The following is a 13950-nucleotide window of genomic DNA, read 5'->3' on the forward strand; positions in this document are numbered from 1 at the left end:
ATACCTGACGTAACATCATTGTGAGCATATGAAACAGCTGTTCTGTTTAAATTCTTTGTTGCATGTAAACATCAGACCGTATGAATCCCATCCCATGTAAACAGTTGAACCAGAATGCTTAAATGGGATGATTTCAATCAGAAGAAAGAAATACTGTTGATATAAAAATAGCTTTTATGTCAGTCCTTTTTTCCAACAGGAATTACAGAGGTGTCCCATGACTGTGATGTTGCTTTTGAGTGGGTAAAGGTCTATTGGCATGTGATCACAGGATTAATTCATTATCAATATTAGAAGATCGTAGCACGAGCGGTTTTCAGTGGTTTATGCCTGGACAAATGTTGCTGTTACACATTCTGAATCCAAAGCCTCTGTACTCCAGACTTGAGTTGCAATCTGAAGAGTGAGTTACTTTTTATAGATGAAGAAGAGATGTTGTCCTTAGTATCTCAGTGTTCGGTTCCTATGAGCCTGTTAATGGTTATTGGAGTGGAGTGTCTGGAGAAGCCGGCCCTCCCCCATCCTGCAAACTACCTTGCCACTATTCCAAATTTGAAGAGCTGATATTAGATCTGCCATGCAACTAGTTCATTGGACCCTTACCTTAGATTTATTTTATTAGACTTCTTATTTCATATTAGAGATTTTATGATCACTTTGTTCAATTAGAATCCATTCGCTGCGGAATGTGTTTCTTCTCTGTTACCGTTCCAGTTTTCTGTTCATTTTTAAAAGTAGTTTTTCCGCCCACAGCAGCTGTTGCACACCCAGCTGTCCACGGAGGAAGAATATCTCTTTGAGTAGACTCTCCTGAGGTTTATACCTTTTTTTTTCTTTTCTCATGTGCTGATGTTGTTTGAGGAGTTATTTTCCTTGTTGCTTACCTGTGAAGCACTGTGAGAAATTTTACTTGAGCTGACTTTTGACGCCCCATCTGACATGTTTTCTTTTTTGAACCCTCTGCCTTGCAACATCCAACAAAAATTGTCACGGACCTATTCATAGTCCTCTTGTGAGCAAAGATTCATGAAGCCAATACAACCAGTTCAAATCCTCTTTCAAGGATAATTCCGTGTTTCTTATTGTCCAAATCCCCCCGTGAAGAACACAACTACAACAATCCGACTTCCCTGATTTGTCTGTGGAAACCACTCCTGAGCTCATTCGTTTTGAGTGAAGAGAGATATCTTGAAAAACTTGCTACAGATGCTCAATCCCATTTCCAATGTAAAAGCTGTTTTCAGGTGCCCTCCTATCTCTTACAACAGAGTTACAGGTAGTGTTAGTGGTTCATAGAGGTTGTCCTCTAATGGGACAACCCTCTAGCACCCTCATACATCATCAGTTGTCATTGATGGCGTTAATGTAAGCTGTGGTGATTTCTCTTGTGTTCCTGTGGTAATCCTGGCATTATCACAATGCCGTCTGCAATTTATCTGATGGAGATAGAAAGACACGGATGCTCACAGTCCGTTCGCAACTTCACGCTATCAATCAAGTCATCAAATAAAAACAACACTGCTGTGTAACCTGAGCGATAGCTGTGCTTAAAATAAAATGCAGGACTGCCATGTACAATCAGTGTTGCTGATTTAATGTTAACCACCAAGACATTTTTCTCGAGAAAAGGACCATCATACATTAAAAGCCCCTTGGTTTGAAAACCCTTTGTTTGGAGGGCCACGTAGCCCTAACACTTCACCCTGGACCTCTATCCTAACAAGAATCGGGACACTCGACCCCTGGACATGGATGTGAAAAGGGAAAATGGTTAGCAAATGGCAAATCCTATTCAAACAAGAGTAAGGAATGCATTAAAGGGGACTGTTGCAGCTATGAATTCAGTTGTGCATGTGGGTATCTACAGTATCAGGGTGTGCATTTGAAACTGACTCAGTATATACTACAGCGCACTCATTCATATCGTGGAAATTGAGATTTCCTTGTCTTGTTCATTGTACAGCACCTTGACCTGATTCATTAAATGCTCAGTCCACTGAAAAAAAGCATACAGCCTTATTCAAAACTGTGCCTTTAAAGGAGCAGTCAGGACCTCTGTAAGATTGTGATGTCACTCCCCTCAGCCACGCCCCTACCACAGAGCTCTTGCTCAGGCTTGCGAGAACTGACCAATTACAACAGATTGGGTTTCTTGAGGATGAGGTGCCTTAAAGAGATTTGCACTAAAATGGAGCGCTCACACAGAGGGTGAATAGATGTGCTGCAGCAATGGCAGAATGAGAAAAATAATGTGTTTATTGAACATTAAAGCAGGGAAACGTTTTCGAGTAGACACCCAAAACAAAAGTATGATTATGAACATAATATGGGACCTTTAGAGGAACATGTAACCCCATCGCACAGACGAAAAAGCTACAGGTAAATTAGGCTTTGGCTAGACAGGCAATACTTATTAGTGGGATGAACACATTACTGTTTTTGGTCTTTTTACTGGATTGTGGACAAAAGGAAAAAAAAAACATTATCACGTGCATTATCGTACAAGGATGCTCCCTACTTGTTTAATGGTTCTTACCACTTCTCAGTGCGTCCTATCAGAGTGCACAAATGCATGTTTGTACTGCTCTGTCTGTGGAATTGTCTGCCCTAGATACCATCAGGTGGTCTTGTAGCTCATGATTGAATATGAAAAAAAAAAATTGAAATTGTGCATACTTTGCAAGGTTGGGTCTAATAAAAAAAAAAATCCTTGGTAGCCCCACTGTTCATAACAAGAGAACACTTGTACTGGTAAATACAGTGAATTGTGTGTATTAATGTCACATTCTAAAAAAGGCAGAACTGTGAGACAGCTGACTTACATCTAAGGGCTCTTAATAGACCTTGTCCTGTTATCACCACCCCTTCAAATGTCTCATTTTCTGTTGTCCTTATCTTCCTCTTAGGAGTGCACAGGGGGCCATATTGCATCAATAGCTGCTCCCTAATTACAAGCCCAGCAAGCAACAGCAGCAGCTGCAGCTCAACACCCTTATAGCAGAGTCAAAAAGACGCAACTGCAGGGCATGGCTGAACTCTGGTCGTGCTGAGGAGAAGAATGTACTCTTACAAAGCAATAAGCCACAAGGTGAAACGTCAAAGGTCATGCTGATCGTGATTGGCTGTGGCGGAAAAGGCCAGCAAGTGTAATAAACCTCTTGGAAGAGTTTAATTTTGTTCAAGTATATTATGAAAATGGCGGTCGCCTTTAACCCTCGGCCTTTTCTGTTTTTGTGCAGATACACTTTTGCTAATCAGCAGCTGGCAGCAGCATCAGCGGTGAAATGGAGGGGCAGGGGTGTTCTGGGAGCTGCTGTGTTGGCTGACAACAGAGGTGGACATGCAGACAGCCAGCTAGCCAAACATCCAGCTGACCGGGCGGCCACAGGGCTGGATCACTTTCTACGCTTTCCCTAATAGAGAGAAAAAAAAAAAGCTCTTAATGTGTTTGTCTAGACTGCCCAGCATTGTGCAAATGAGGTGCTGTCCGCTTCAGTTAAATGCAGCGCACAAATACAGCAACCCAATTGAAAGGCAGTGACAGAGACTCAAACGAAGGCCGAGCGAGAGAACGAGAAAGACAGAGAGAGAGAGAGAGAGAGAGAGAGAGAGGCTGTTTACACGGCATGCCCTCATTTCTACCAAGCTGTCTCTGGGGTTCAGAGAGGGTCGCACTGTCGACTAGGGAACAGCTGGTGAAAGAGGCCGGAGGGTGGGGGTGGGGGTGGTGGGGGTGGAGGGGCATTTGAACATGGACAGTTTCAGATCAGATGCCATATTACGATGTGAACAGTTCTTCCCAACCCCCCCCCCCCCCCCCCCCCCTTCGCTCGAGCACTGTTTGGTCGTGACTGCGTGTACTGACAGTGTACTAGGAAATGAATCATGTATGTCAGATGGCCTCTGTCACATGCAAAAGGACAAGCGGGACCTGTTTCATTCTAATCATTTGTGACTAATCGCAGAAAGTGCGGCAGATGCATGCGATTCCACATGGCGCCACTATAAAAAAAAAGAAACCCACTCATTCATACCTCATCCAAGTGTTCATATCTGACTAATTGTTTGCGAAAATGTGTGCCAAAATGATCAACTTGGAAACAAAAACTAAAAAATGCGACGACATCATTATCTTTCATAAAGAGCGCTTGTCAGCAAGAACAGTTTTACATTTCAAGCGAGCAGTTTTGCCTCTCCATAAAAAATGCAGCGACGCTTTGGCTGCCAGTTAATCAGCCGCTGTATATAAACAACATCAAAACCGTGGGACCATCGAATGCCCTATTAGCTTTCTTTGCACAAACACACGCGTGCAGACACATTAAGTGTGGCAATCCCTTCTGCTGCGAGCCGCACTATTATAATCTTTCATACACTTAGCTGAGAAGCATACATAATTTGAATAACAATAGGTTAAACCAATGCAATTTGTATCCGGGCTAAAAGAGGGATACACACCGCATTAAAAATAGAGCATCCAATACAGAGGGAGGGAGAGGAGCCAGTAGTGAGTATTGGCTTACTGTAGCAACGCCGGGGCAAAACTGTTGATGCCTGAGATAAATGGTGTTCTGTGAGCTCTGAACTCATTAGTCAGGGAGAAAACAATCTGAATCACATGTCAGGTTATTGGCCAGCAGCAACCTGTTTCTGGGAGTGAGCGAGGGTTCTGGACGAGCCAGGCCCTTCTCCTTTCACACCAAAGCAAGTCTGCAGTCAGCAAACAGAGAGGCGAAACCAGAGCAGCAGAAGCAACACAAGGAACAATCTGCAGTGGTGATGTGGTTTCAGCGGGCACACACACACACACAAAACAGTCCCCCATGTGCTAAAGTAATCACGCTCCGACATCGAATTTAAGTTAATGCTTACAAATGGAACACAAGTGCATTTATTAAATATTAAACAAAGCCAAACCTCAACTCGTGTGCAGTAAGTTCACAGAGCAGAGCACAAAGCAGAGCCTCGGCGTGGCTGCTTCCGTCAGCGGCTGGTGAGGAGGCTGCCTGCTTGCTGACGGAGGTGGATTAGTGCTCGTCTGTCAGCTGCCACATTCGGAACGAGTGCATGCGAGGTAAAGAGTGAGAGGTAGCCGATGCTAAGTGGACTGCAAATAATTAGCATTTGCTCTAAGAATTAGCTTAAGTTGTGTCATTATGACAAGGCTTAACTCAAACACACATTCCAGATTACTCACACTCTCTACAAACATGTGGTTCATTTTGTGGTTTGCTCGACTTTCACAGAAAATCATTTTTCGCATTCGCCTCTCTTATGGTTTTACCAACATCTTGAACCAAGAATCAAGTTCAAGTTTAAATACAATGTTTGAGGAAAGCTGCTTTGCTTTCTGGTCAAGAGATAAGCAAATCAATACCAATCAGTCTGTTTGTGTGGAAATGTCAAGCTAAAGCCTGCAGATGGTTAGCTTAGCATAAAGACTGAAAACAGCTAGCTCGGTTCTGTCCAAAGGTAACCAAATCCAGCTACCACAACCTCTAAAGCTGGAGATGCTAGAAATGGTTTTATTTTCAGCCAAGAGTGAAAACCTATAATTTCCTATGATAATTTGTTGTGTTATTTTTTTGCCTCCTCTTTGAATCCTTGCAGAACATGTACCGCAAATTACAGTTGTGTGTCTTCCTCTGAAATTGTAAAAACTTTTTTTTCTTCTTTTAGTGGCAGGTGGGGAACCAACATTCAAGTTGCAAACAGCCACCTACTGATTGCTGCTATTTTTAAGTCAATGAAAACAAGTTGGCTTCATATTATGGGCTCTATATAACAGCTAGAAATTCAATAAGATACATAATTAATAAAATAAGTAGTTGATTATATACATTTCCTGATATCAGGCCTATAATTTATTGGTCCGATATACTTGCAGTATACATATCACATTATCCCTAACTTGGACCCCTTTAACACTGGACACAAAACTCCTTATCACCCGCTAACATCTAGGATAAGGGTACAACTGCATTCATTATCAGGTCAAATGACTCAAATAGTCAAATAGTCACAAGTGTTTACAGGCTCCAGCTCTGATCACCACTGATTGAAACATGACACCCAGGCAGAGACACTAATTTTCATCTCTTTTCCAGCACGATGCAATGACGTGCATTGGGCTACCTGATGTCGGCACACATAAATAGTTTTCCATCAGTCTTCCTTCAAGCAGTTTGAAGTGAAATATATTGAAAAGTAACCAGTGTAACATAGTCACTGGCCTCCAAACTGCCTTCCACTGTTCCCCGTTTTCCAGCAAATGTGTCTAACATGTCACACCCCAAAAAGAAAACAGAGGGCACACTACTTTATTTGCAATGGGAAAGGAGTCAATCAGCTAAGTATCATTCTGCAAAACCACAGTTAAAACCTAACCTTTATGTTGCATCTTGTTAAGGTTACATTTTCTATTTCTCTCAAAACCACTAGGTTAGGGTTAGGAAAACATGGTTTGGCTTAGAATACCTGTTTGGCTGGAGAGGTCCCCACAGACTCTAACTACGGTCACCTGTTGAGCAGCCTTGTGGCCTGTAATAATGCCCACACCTTCCCCTGCACCTCCGCATTAAAAGTCAGCATATGAGTATAAAATGTAATATGCCACTTGTGGTATAAATGTCAGCCTTGGACACATCTGTGGTTTGTAGAAACATAAATTGCAAACACTACATCCTGGTTGGTTTTACCTAAGTTTAAAAGCCATATACACACTCATTTTGGTGTAAAAATGGTATAATTAACCAAATATATCTTGCTTGCTGATTCTGTAGAACCGAAGTGCAAAACAAACTGTTGTGCTATCATGAGGTTTAGGCTCTGCACTGTTGCTCACCCGATAGCAGTGACTTCCTGTCCCTGCAGCCAATTCATTCCTCTTCCAGGAACCCTTTTGTGTGAAAAAGGCTCTCCAGAGGCTGAGACTTGTGTGCTGCATGGTGCCCTGTTCCTCGAACACAAACCTCCTTTTTTTGAATCTACTATCAGATAACACACATCCACAAGGCACCCCCCCACCACCTACACACACACACACACACACACACACACACACACACACACACACACACACACACACACACACACCACAGTTGATATCACAGCCTGTCATCACCCCTTTCCCTCTTTGCCTCCCACTACAATGTGTATCAACAGAAGATGCCAACGCGGTTCTGTGACAGGCGGCCGCATATCTAAACAGGTCATCGTCATTATCACTGTAAATCCCTTCATCTCCTTAAACACACACACCAAAGCTCCTTTAGCATGAAAGTGTCTCAGAGATAATAAAAGTCAGAGGCATTAGGAGAGCGTTAACCCTGCTGAGGCCGGTGGGCGCTCGCGGGCAAACGCTGAAAAATGGCTTGTTGTCTCATTATGTCTGCCTGGAGCGAGGCCGTGGACAAAGGACTAATGAGGACAAAAAACTTTGAAATTGCTACACGCTGAAAAATAGACAGAGAAAATGAGGCTCACACAGGAAAACACTGTTTCTGAGCTGCAGAAGTTTTTTGGGGTTATTTACGATTAGTGACACGCATCCTGCTCAACTTTTTCCGTATCAGCCGTAATTGCTCAATCTGTGGATTGAATTTGAATAAACTAACTCTCTTTATAGGGTGTTTTTCAAGAAAGTAATCACAATCAATTGGCGTCTCCTCTCTGAGACTGAAGCACAGACGGTTTCCTAATTTTATCTCCACCCAGCCTCCATCCATTCATCCTTAATTTACTCCAAGTTATAGTACCTTTTGAGTGACAATAATAGTGATTCAGTGGGTAATAAAAATTGCAGCAAAAAAACGTAGTGCTGATACATTGTTTGTAAAGAGCAGCCTGATTATGTCTGTGTTCTCGCAGTCATCAGCATAAGCAGTTTAGAGAATGGATGGATGGATTCTCGCAGTCATTCTCCTGCATTTTGTTCCTCTGTATGGGAGACAAGGCCTTGTGGTCAGCTCCAGCAGTCAGCACTAATGTCACACTGGTATCGAGCCCATGGAAGGCTCAGCCAATGAGAACTAATGTATCGAGATGGGATCCTGTCTTGGTTGGTTTGGTTCAAGATGGAGGCGCAGCAGCGAGGACAATTGAATTGCGGCCTAGTTGGAGATCTGGATACAGCAGAGACTCCTGCTGAGACCACAGAGGATCCGAATGAGAAGAGGTCAATGAACAAAATATTCATTTTGCAGAACCATTTGAGTAACGTATTTAAACTCAGAGCTGTTTCAGATGAAGGCATTACAATTATTCAGTCATATCAAGTGGTCACCACTGTGGAGAAACAACAGGCCTGGATCACAACCTGTTTGTAATCAGTGGTTCTTGAATGAGGCCAAATGATTTGTGTTTTCACTGGCCTCTGTAAAAGGTTCATAACTGTATTAAGACTAACACTTCCAAGGCTCCCTAGACTATTTTAGAAATGGACAGAGTACTGCGCTCGACTACAGTTTTAAGGTACTTAATATGGGTTTGTGAAGTACAAAACCCATGTAAATCAACTAATTCACATGGGTTTTGTAGTAGTCGTAGTTAGTTGTGTGTAGTTAGAGGCCCTTGTCGTGTCTGCACCAAAGACGTCTCACCAAAAGAGACGTTTCCCAACGAAACCTCTCAGCTGGATTCATTTAAACTGGCAATAGACAGCATTCTTGCTTTAACTTATCATTCTGAACTTAGCGATGACTACACAGTGTAATGGCTGTTCCAAAAATCACACCATCCAGGTAATGATTGGTTCCCTATAAACCTCGCTTTCACAATGCGGTTGGAATTCCTTCAGGGAATGAATGTCAAATTACAGCACGAAGGAAGCGCGTCTGTCATCGCACAACCAAACAGGAGGAGGCATTGCTTTCCCTGGTCACTATCCACAGATAACGATGAAATAACTGGAATAACTGTGGACACAAAGAATCATGCTGCTGGGAGAGGCAAAGAATGTGAAGAGGAAGACAAAACGAGTAAATGGACAGGCATTCACTCTATGGAGAGGGCAGGCAAAGTCTGATCCCCTGGTGATATGTGTTCCCCATTAACACAGGGACTTGAGATGGTTCAAAACCAGCATTCTTTCTACTAGATCAGTGACAAACAAAATCTGCCTACCTCTGAATACAACTGGATGTTTTGCTGCCGTTGCATAGCACTGGGTTCAGGGTTTTGTAGGTCAAATTGTGATTCTGATGTTTCTGTTTTTGCTTTGGACAATAACAGAAGCCCAGATATTTAAATGTTTCCATTATTCTTATTCTTATTCCAAACATATTTAAAAATTACTGTACTCTCCTATGATCATCTCACTGCCTTTGATACCTCTGCCAAGCTGATTAGGTTTTCACGTGTATCCATTGGTTTGTTGGTTTGTCAGCAGGATTACACAAAAACAACTTAACTGATTTCCACAAAACTCGACTGGAGGATGGGTCACAGCCCAGAAAGAGACCCCACTGACTTCTGGTGCAGATCTGGATAAAGGGACAGACCCAGAGATTTTCTCTCATTTTCTTCAACAGAATTGTGAAAATTTGAAAAAAAAAAGTTAAATATTTGTGTTTTTTTAATTGTTTTTCAACAATTCTGTTAATTTCTCAGGTAATTATGCATGGCTCTTGATGAGAAAAACTATGGCATTAGGTGGCTGGTATCCACAAACATGTGGTTTGTAGACACCAACACAAAAGGGCACTGTTGGCCATTGGCGGAGGTATGTACTCTACTGAGTTCCTTCTAGTTAAGCTTCTGATCCTTTGGAGGCTCAATCCCTCAACTGGGAACCATATATACCATGTATATGTTTGCTTTATTTTCACTGAAAGGGCAACTCCACCAATTTTAAAGAATACATTGTGTTTACATGTCTTGTGGAGTGCTACTGCTCATGTGAAAATTGTAGTATATATCTAGTGATGTTCCAATGATGTTACTCAGAGACTGTGTCTCTGGGTAATGTAGGCACCAGGTCTTGAAAAGGAAGAAGAATATGTGGAAGAAAATGATCATCTGTTCTTAAATTGTCCATAATGAGTCCAACAGTGTCACAGGAGTTCAATGCTAGACCAGTGGACCGCTTTTCAAAACATGGCACCAGCCACAATGCACCTTAGCCAGTGACACTACAGGAAGCAATTTGTCAGATCACATGCAGCCTACTCTGGAGCCACAAAAGACTTTATACTTTTTTAAGGGTCATACTACACAAGAGCCCACATACTTTAATGTGTAAAATTGATGGATTGACCCTTTAAGCAAGACTTTAAAAGCAGGAACTGTTCTCAAGGTATTTTTACTTGAAAGCCACTAGACTACTCTGATTCTCGTCTACCATCATTTCTTTTTAATTCTCTTTTTAGTCCCCTGCACTTCATCATCAACAACAACCATCAATATCCACTTTTAAATGCAGATGCCCTGTATGAGACTCCACCATGTTGAACCAACTGTCACCTGTTCTACTATAACTGTGATGCACTGCCTCGCTAGAGGAGCCTCCCGTTTCCAGGAACACAATTTACTCCACATATTCATTATATCTCATACAATGTACGGGAATATAGCTCTTTTCTTATTGGACCGTGGCCTTTGTTATGATTGGATAGTTACAAAAGCCAGCCACCCCCTCTGTGTGTCTGTCGTTCTAAAGGTCTGCTCCTGCATATTAAACAGTGTGGAGCGTTGCAGCGATCAAATGCATCTGCTTCATCTGCATTATCATAAATGTAAAATAGATCAAAATCAGCTACACCTGAGACAGTGAGAACTTAGAGTATGCAGAGAAGAGGTGTGTGATTTTGGATGGGGGGGGGGGTTGGCATGTAGGGGAGTGAGGCTTGTCACCACGATGAAGACAGATGATGAGGCTGCATTGCTGTAAACGAGTGAGTCAGCCAGACACAGGCCTGTGGGAGGTGGGGGGGGGGAGAGAGAGAGAGACCAGGAAATTCATGGGAACTATCCCCGGTGCTGAAATCTGGAACGGCTGCTTTCTAACAGCTTCAAGTTCAGCCTAGTGCAGGGGGAAAAAATAATCCAAAATAGAGGCATGCTGTCTCGTAATACATGACCCACATGTGGAACAATCTGTATCAATGGTTTAAGTGTTAACAGGTCAGTCATCTCCCTGCTTTCTAACCCAACCACCGCAAAAACCATTCACACCTGACAGTGTTTAAAACCCACAGCAGGGGGAGTGCCCAAACAAGAGCTTCCCAGGCTGTTGCTGGAGAGTTTTTCCACACAAATGCTGTCCCAACTAGGTTGTTTGGCATTCTGATCACAAATCCAGTGGAGGGAGAGTCTCCCCCATGTAATTCTTTCCGAGCCAAGTCAAAAAAGATTCTCATTAAAGCACTCTTTATATCCCAAACCTCACTCCCCAGGGACAATTGTATTGGCTTGTCATGCTATTTGTAGACTAATCATTTCCACGCACAAACACACACACACACACACACACACACTCTCCAGCTCCATGAACTTAATGTAAAAGAGTGTGGATCAACAGGAATTGGATATTACTTTGAGCCTTACAGGCATCGTCTCCCCCCCCCCCCACACACACACCAGACATACACACACACACATACACACCCCCACACAACCTTCACCGCCCACCCACCCTTATTCTTTGAAATTATTTTGTTGCATTATTCATCGTTCAAAGCTGTCATGCTTTGTGGCTAACCCTCTGTCAGTTTGCTCAACATCACAGATGCACCATGAGATGGATTCTTACACTGTATACTGCGGACGGCTGATCTAAGGAGGAATTCAGCTGTGTTGTTTGAAAGAGAGGATAGTGATACAGCTGTATTAGACACCGCTGGAGCAAAAGCACACCTGGTGCACGCCTGTGTCACCTTTAGTCAGCTGAAACGTCTAACTTTGGTCATATAGACTTTGCAACTTGCTCCCCTGTTTCTCCCCTTCACAACAGCACGGCTGCAGCTTTAATGTCATTCCGCTGTGTGAGTTACACACCAGAGCTTCACTGACGGAGACTTCTCACTCGCAAAAATACTGTAAATTAAAAAATGGTCAACTTGCAGTCAGGCACTATAGGCAATGTCTCCCTGTTTGACATGAACGGATTATGCAACAGGTCGGGTACTTGCAGAAGCCCGGGCTATTACGCCCATTGTTGCAATGTGCAGTATTTTAGACGAGGCCAAGAGGAGAATGATGTCACGAGTCCGTAAATAAGGGGTCCTTTTCTCGGGCACTGCAGAGACCAGGCGGGTGTGGTGACTGCATTAGCAGACGCGCAATCCCCGGCGCAAACGCTCGCGTCAGAACCATAATGTGGACATTCCTGTGACGGCTTTTTCCACCGTCGCTACGACTGCCTATTACTTGTCGGACGTGCCTTGAAGTTTAAATCAATCTGCTGCCAGGGTAAAAAATGTGACACAATTGCCCGATCTCGCTTTTTTCCCCCGACAGCCACAAGGTGCCCACTGACGCGCCTCCCCAATGCCAATGTGTTCGATCGAAAAATGCACAACGACAATCTGACATCTGCTCGCCTCCTGACAGCGGCTTAGTATTCTCCACAGACACCCCGCACTCTCCCTCAGAGCACCCCATGCCGTTTTTTTTTTTTTTTTCCAAGCCGCTTTCCCCTCCGTATACCCCACTCTCTCTCATTCCAATGCGGCTCTTTTTTTTTCTTTTTCCCCTCTCTCCTCCGAGCTCAGCTTCTCTCCGCCACACGAACAACAACGGAATTGAACAGCGGCTTCATAAAATATGCAGGTAAAAAAAAAAAGGCAACTCGGAAAAAGCACCGACATCTCAAAGCACAACACTTTTTCATGCTCTACTGAGAACTGACCTCCCAGTATAACGGATCCCACTCTTCGGTAAACATCCGGAGGATTTCTTTTCATCCAAAAGAGCGGACCAGGCGCAGCGGCTCTATGGAGCGACTGGGCGATGCGATGCCATTGCGCTTTTGGTATTATCCTCATGAAATCAATTTGAGCGGGGGGACGTCGTCGGGAGAAGGCATCTCGGGCGCCGTCGAGACCAACTTGAGCGATACAGATGAGCGATGCTTTTTACGCTTTACAGTCCAGCATTTTTCGCTCGGCGATGGTTGCAGCCAATTAGCACACCACTTGCGCTCGGAGGCGAATAGCCCCTGACAAGGCGCTCCTTCTCTCGAGCATCGCTCCTATTTCGGCTGCTGCGCTGCTTTTTGGAAAAAAAAAAAAAAGGTGGCAGACTATACAACACACGCAACTTCTCATTTCCAGGATATAGGAGGAGGGGGGTGTGGGGGGGAATTTTTAGTGTAGCGCATACTCCAAAAGCCAATAAATCCCCGTAGCGCATTTGACAAATCCTTTCCCTCTGCTGAGGAGCAACAATAAAGGAAGCTTTTAAAGGTCCCTGCATGAAGTGCTTCCTAAAACACGTGACTCCCATTTATTCCATGGCGAGAGAAAAAAAAAAAAAGAAAAAGATGCATTTGATCCATAATAGGCCCTAAGCAGTGGGAGAGACGTTATGTGTGTGTGTGTGTGTGTGTGTGGAGAGGGTGGGTGGGTGCTGGTGGTGGTGGGTGGGGGGGCATGGTTGTGTTAGAATGAATGACACTGGTACCACACAGTGTTCTACTCACCATTAGCACTGCAAAGTTATTGTGATGGGTGCAATGAATAGTGGTCGTGTTGCCCCCGGAGCCCGTTATGTGGCAGCCCTCTGCCCTCCAGCCGCCGTGTCCATCCAGCAGGTCAAAATCCCAATAGGCTGCGGTGGGGTCTACACCCAGTGCGAAGTGCCTGAGAGCAATAGTGACGGAGTGCACGGCGCTCCCGAGGCTGCACCCATCTGCAAAGAAAGACAGAATAAATAAATAAAAGAAGCGAGACATTCAGTTGAGGAAACCAAGTGGAAAGTGTGTAAGTGCTGTGGCAAAAGAAGCATGGACGC

At 43.8% G+C, this 13950-nt stretch overlaps 1 protein-coding gene across 2 annotated transcripts in view; it reads right to left on the reverse strand.

Annotated features, from left to right (window-relative positions):
• The window catches only part of adgra1b (adhesion G protein-coupled receptor A1b), a 181343-nt gene that overhangs the window by 50728 nt on the left and 116665 nt on the right, over positions 1-13950 (reverse strand). Inside the window, exon 14 of one of the 2 annotated variants that reach the window (XM_030442531.1) lies at positions 13640-13848. In XM_030442531.1, the coding sequence (XP_030298391.1) occupies positions 13640-13848 (209 nt within the window). Of the gene's footprint in view, positions 1-12847; positions 13517-13639; positions 13849-13950 lie in introns of those variants that run through there. The other variant, XM_030442532.1, reaches the window with a different exon arrangement.

The sequence above is a fragment of the Sparus aurata genome, chromosome 15 (assembly GCF_900880675.1).
Source record: "Sparus aurata chromosome 15, fSpaAur1.1, whole genome shotgun sequence".
NCBI lineage: Eukaryota > Metazoa > Chordata > Actinopteri > Spariformes > Sparidae > Sparus > Sparus aurata.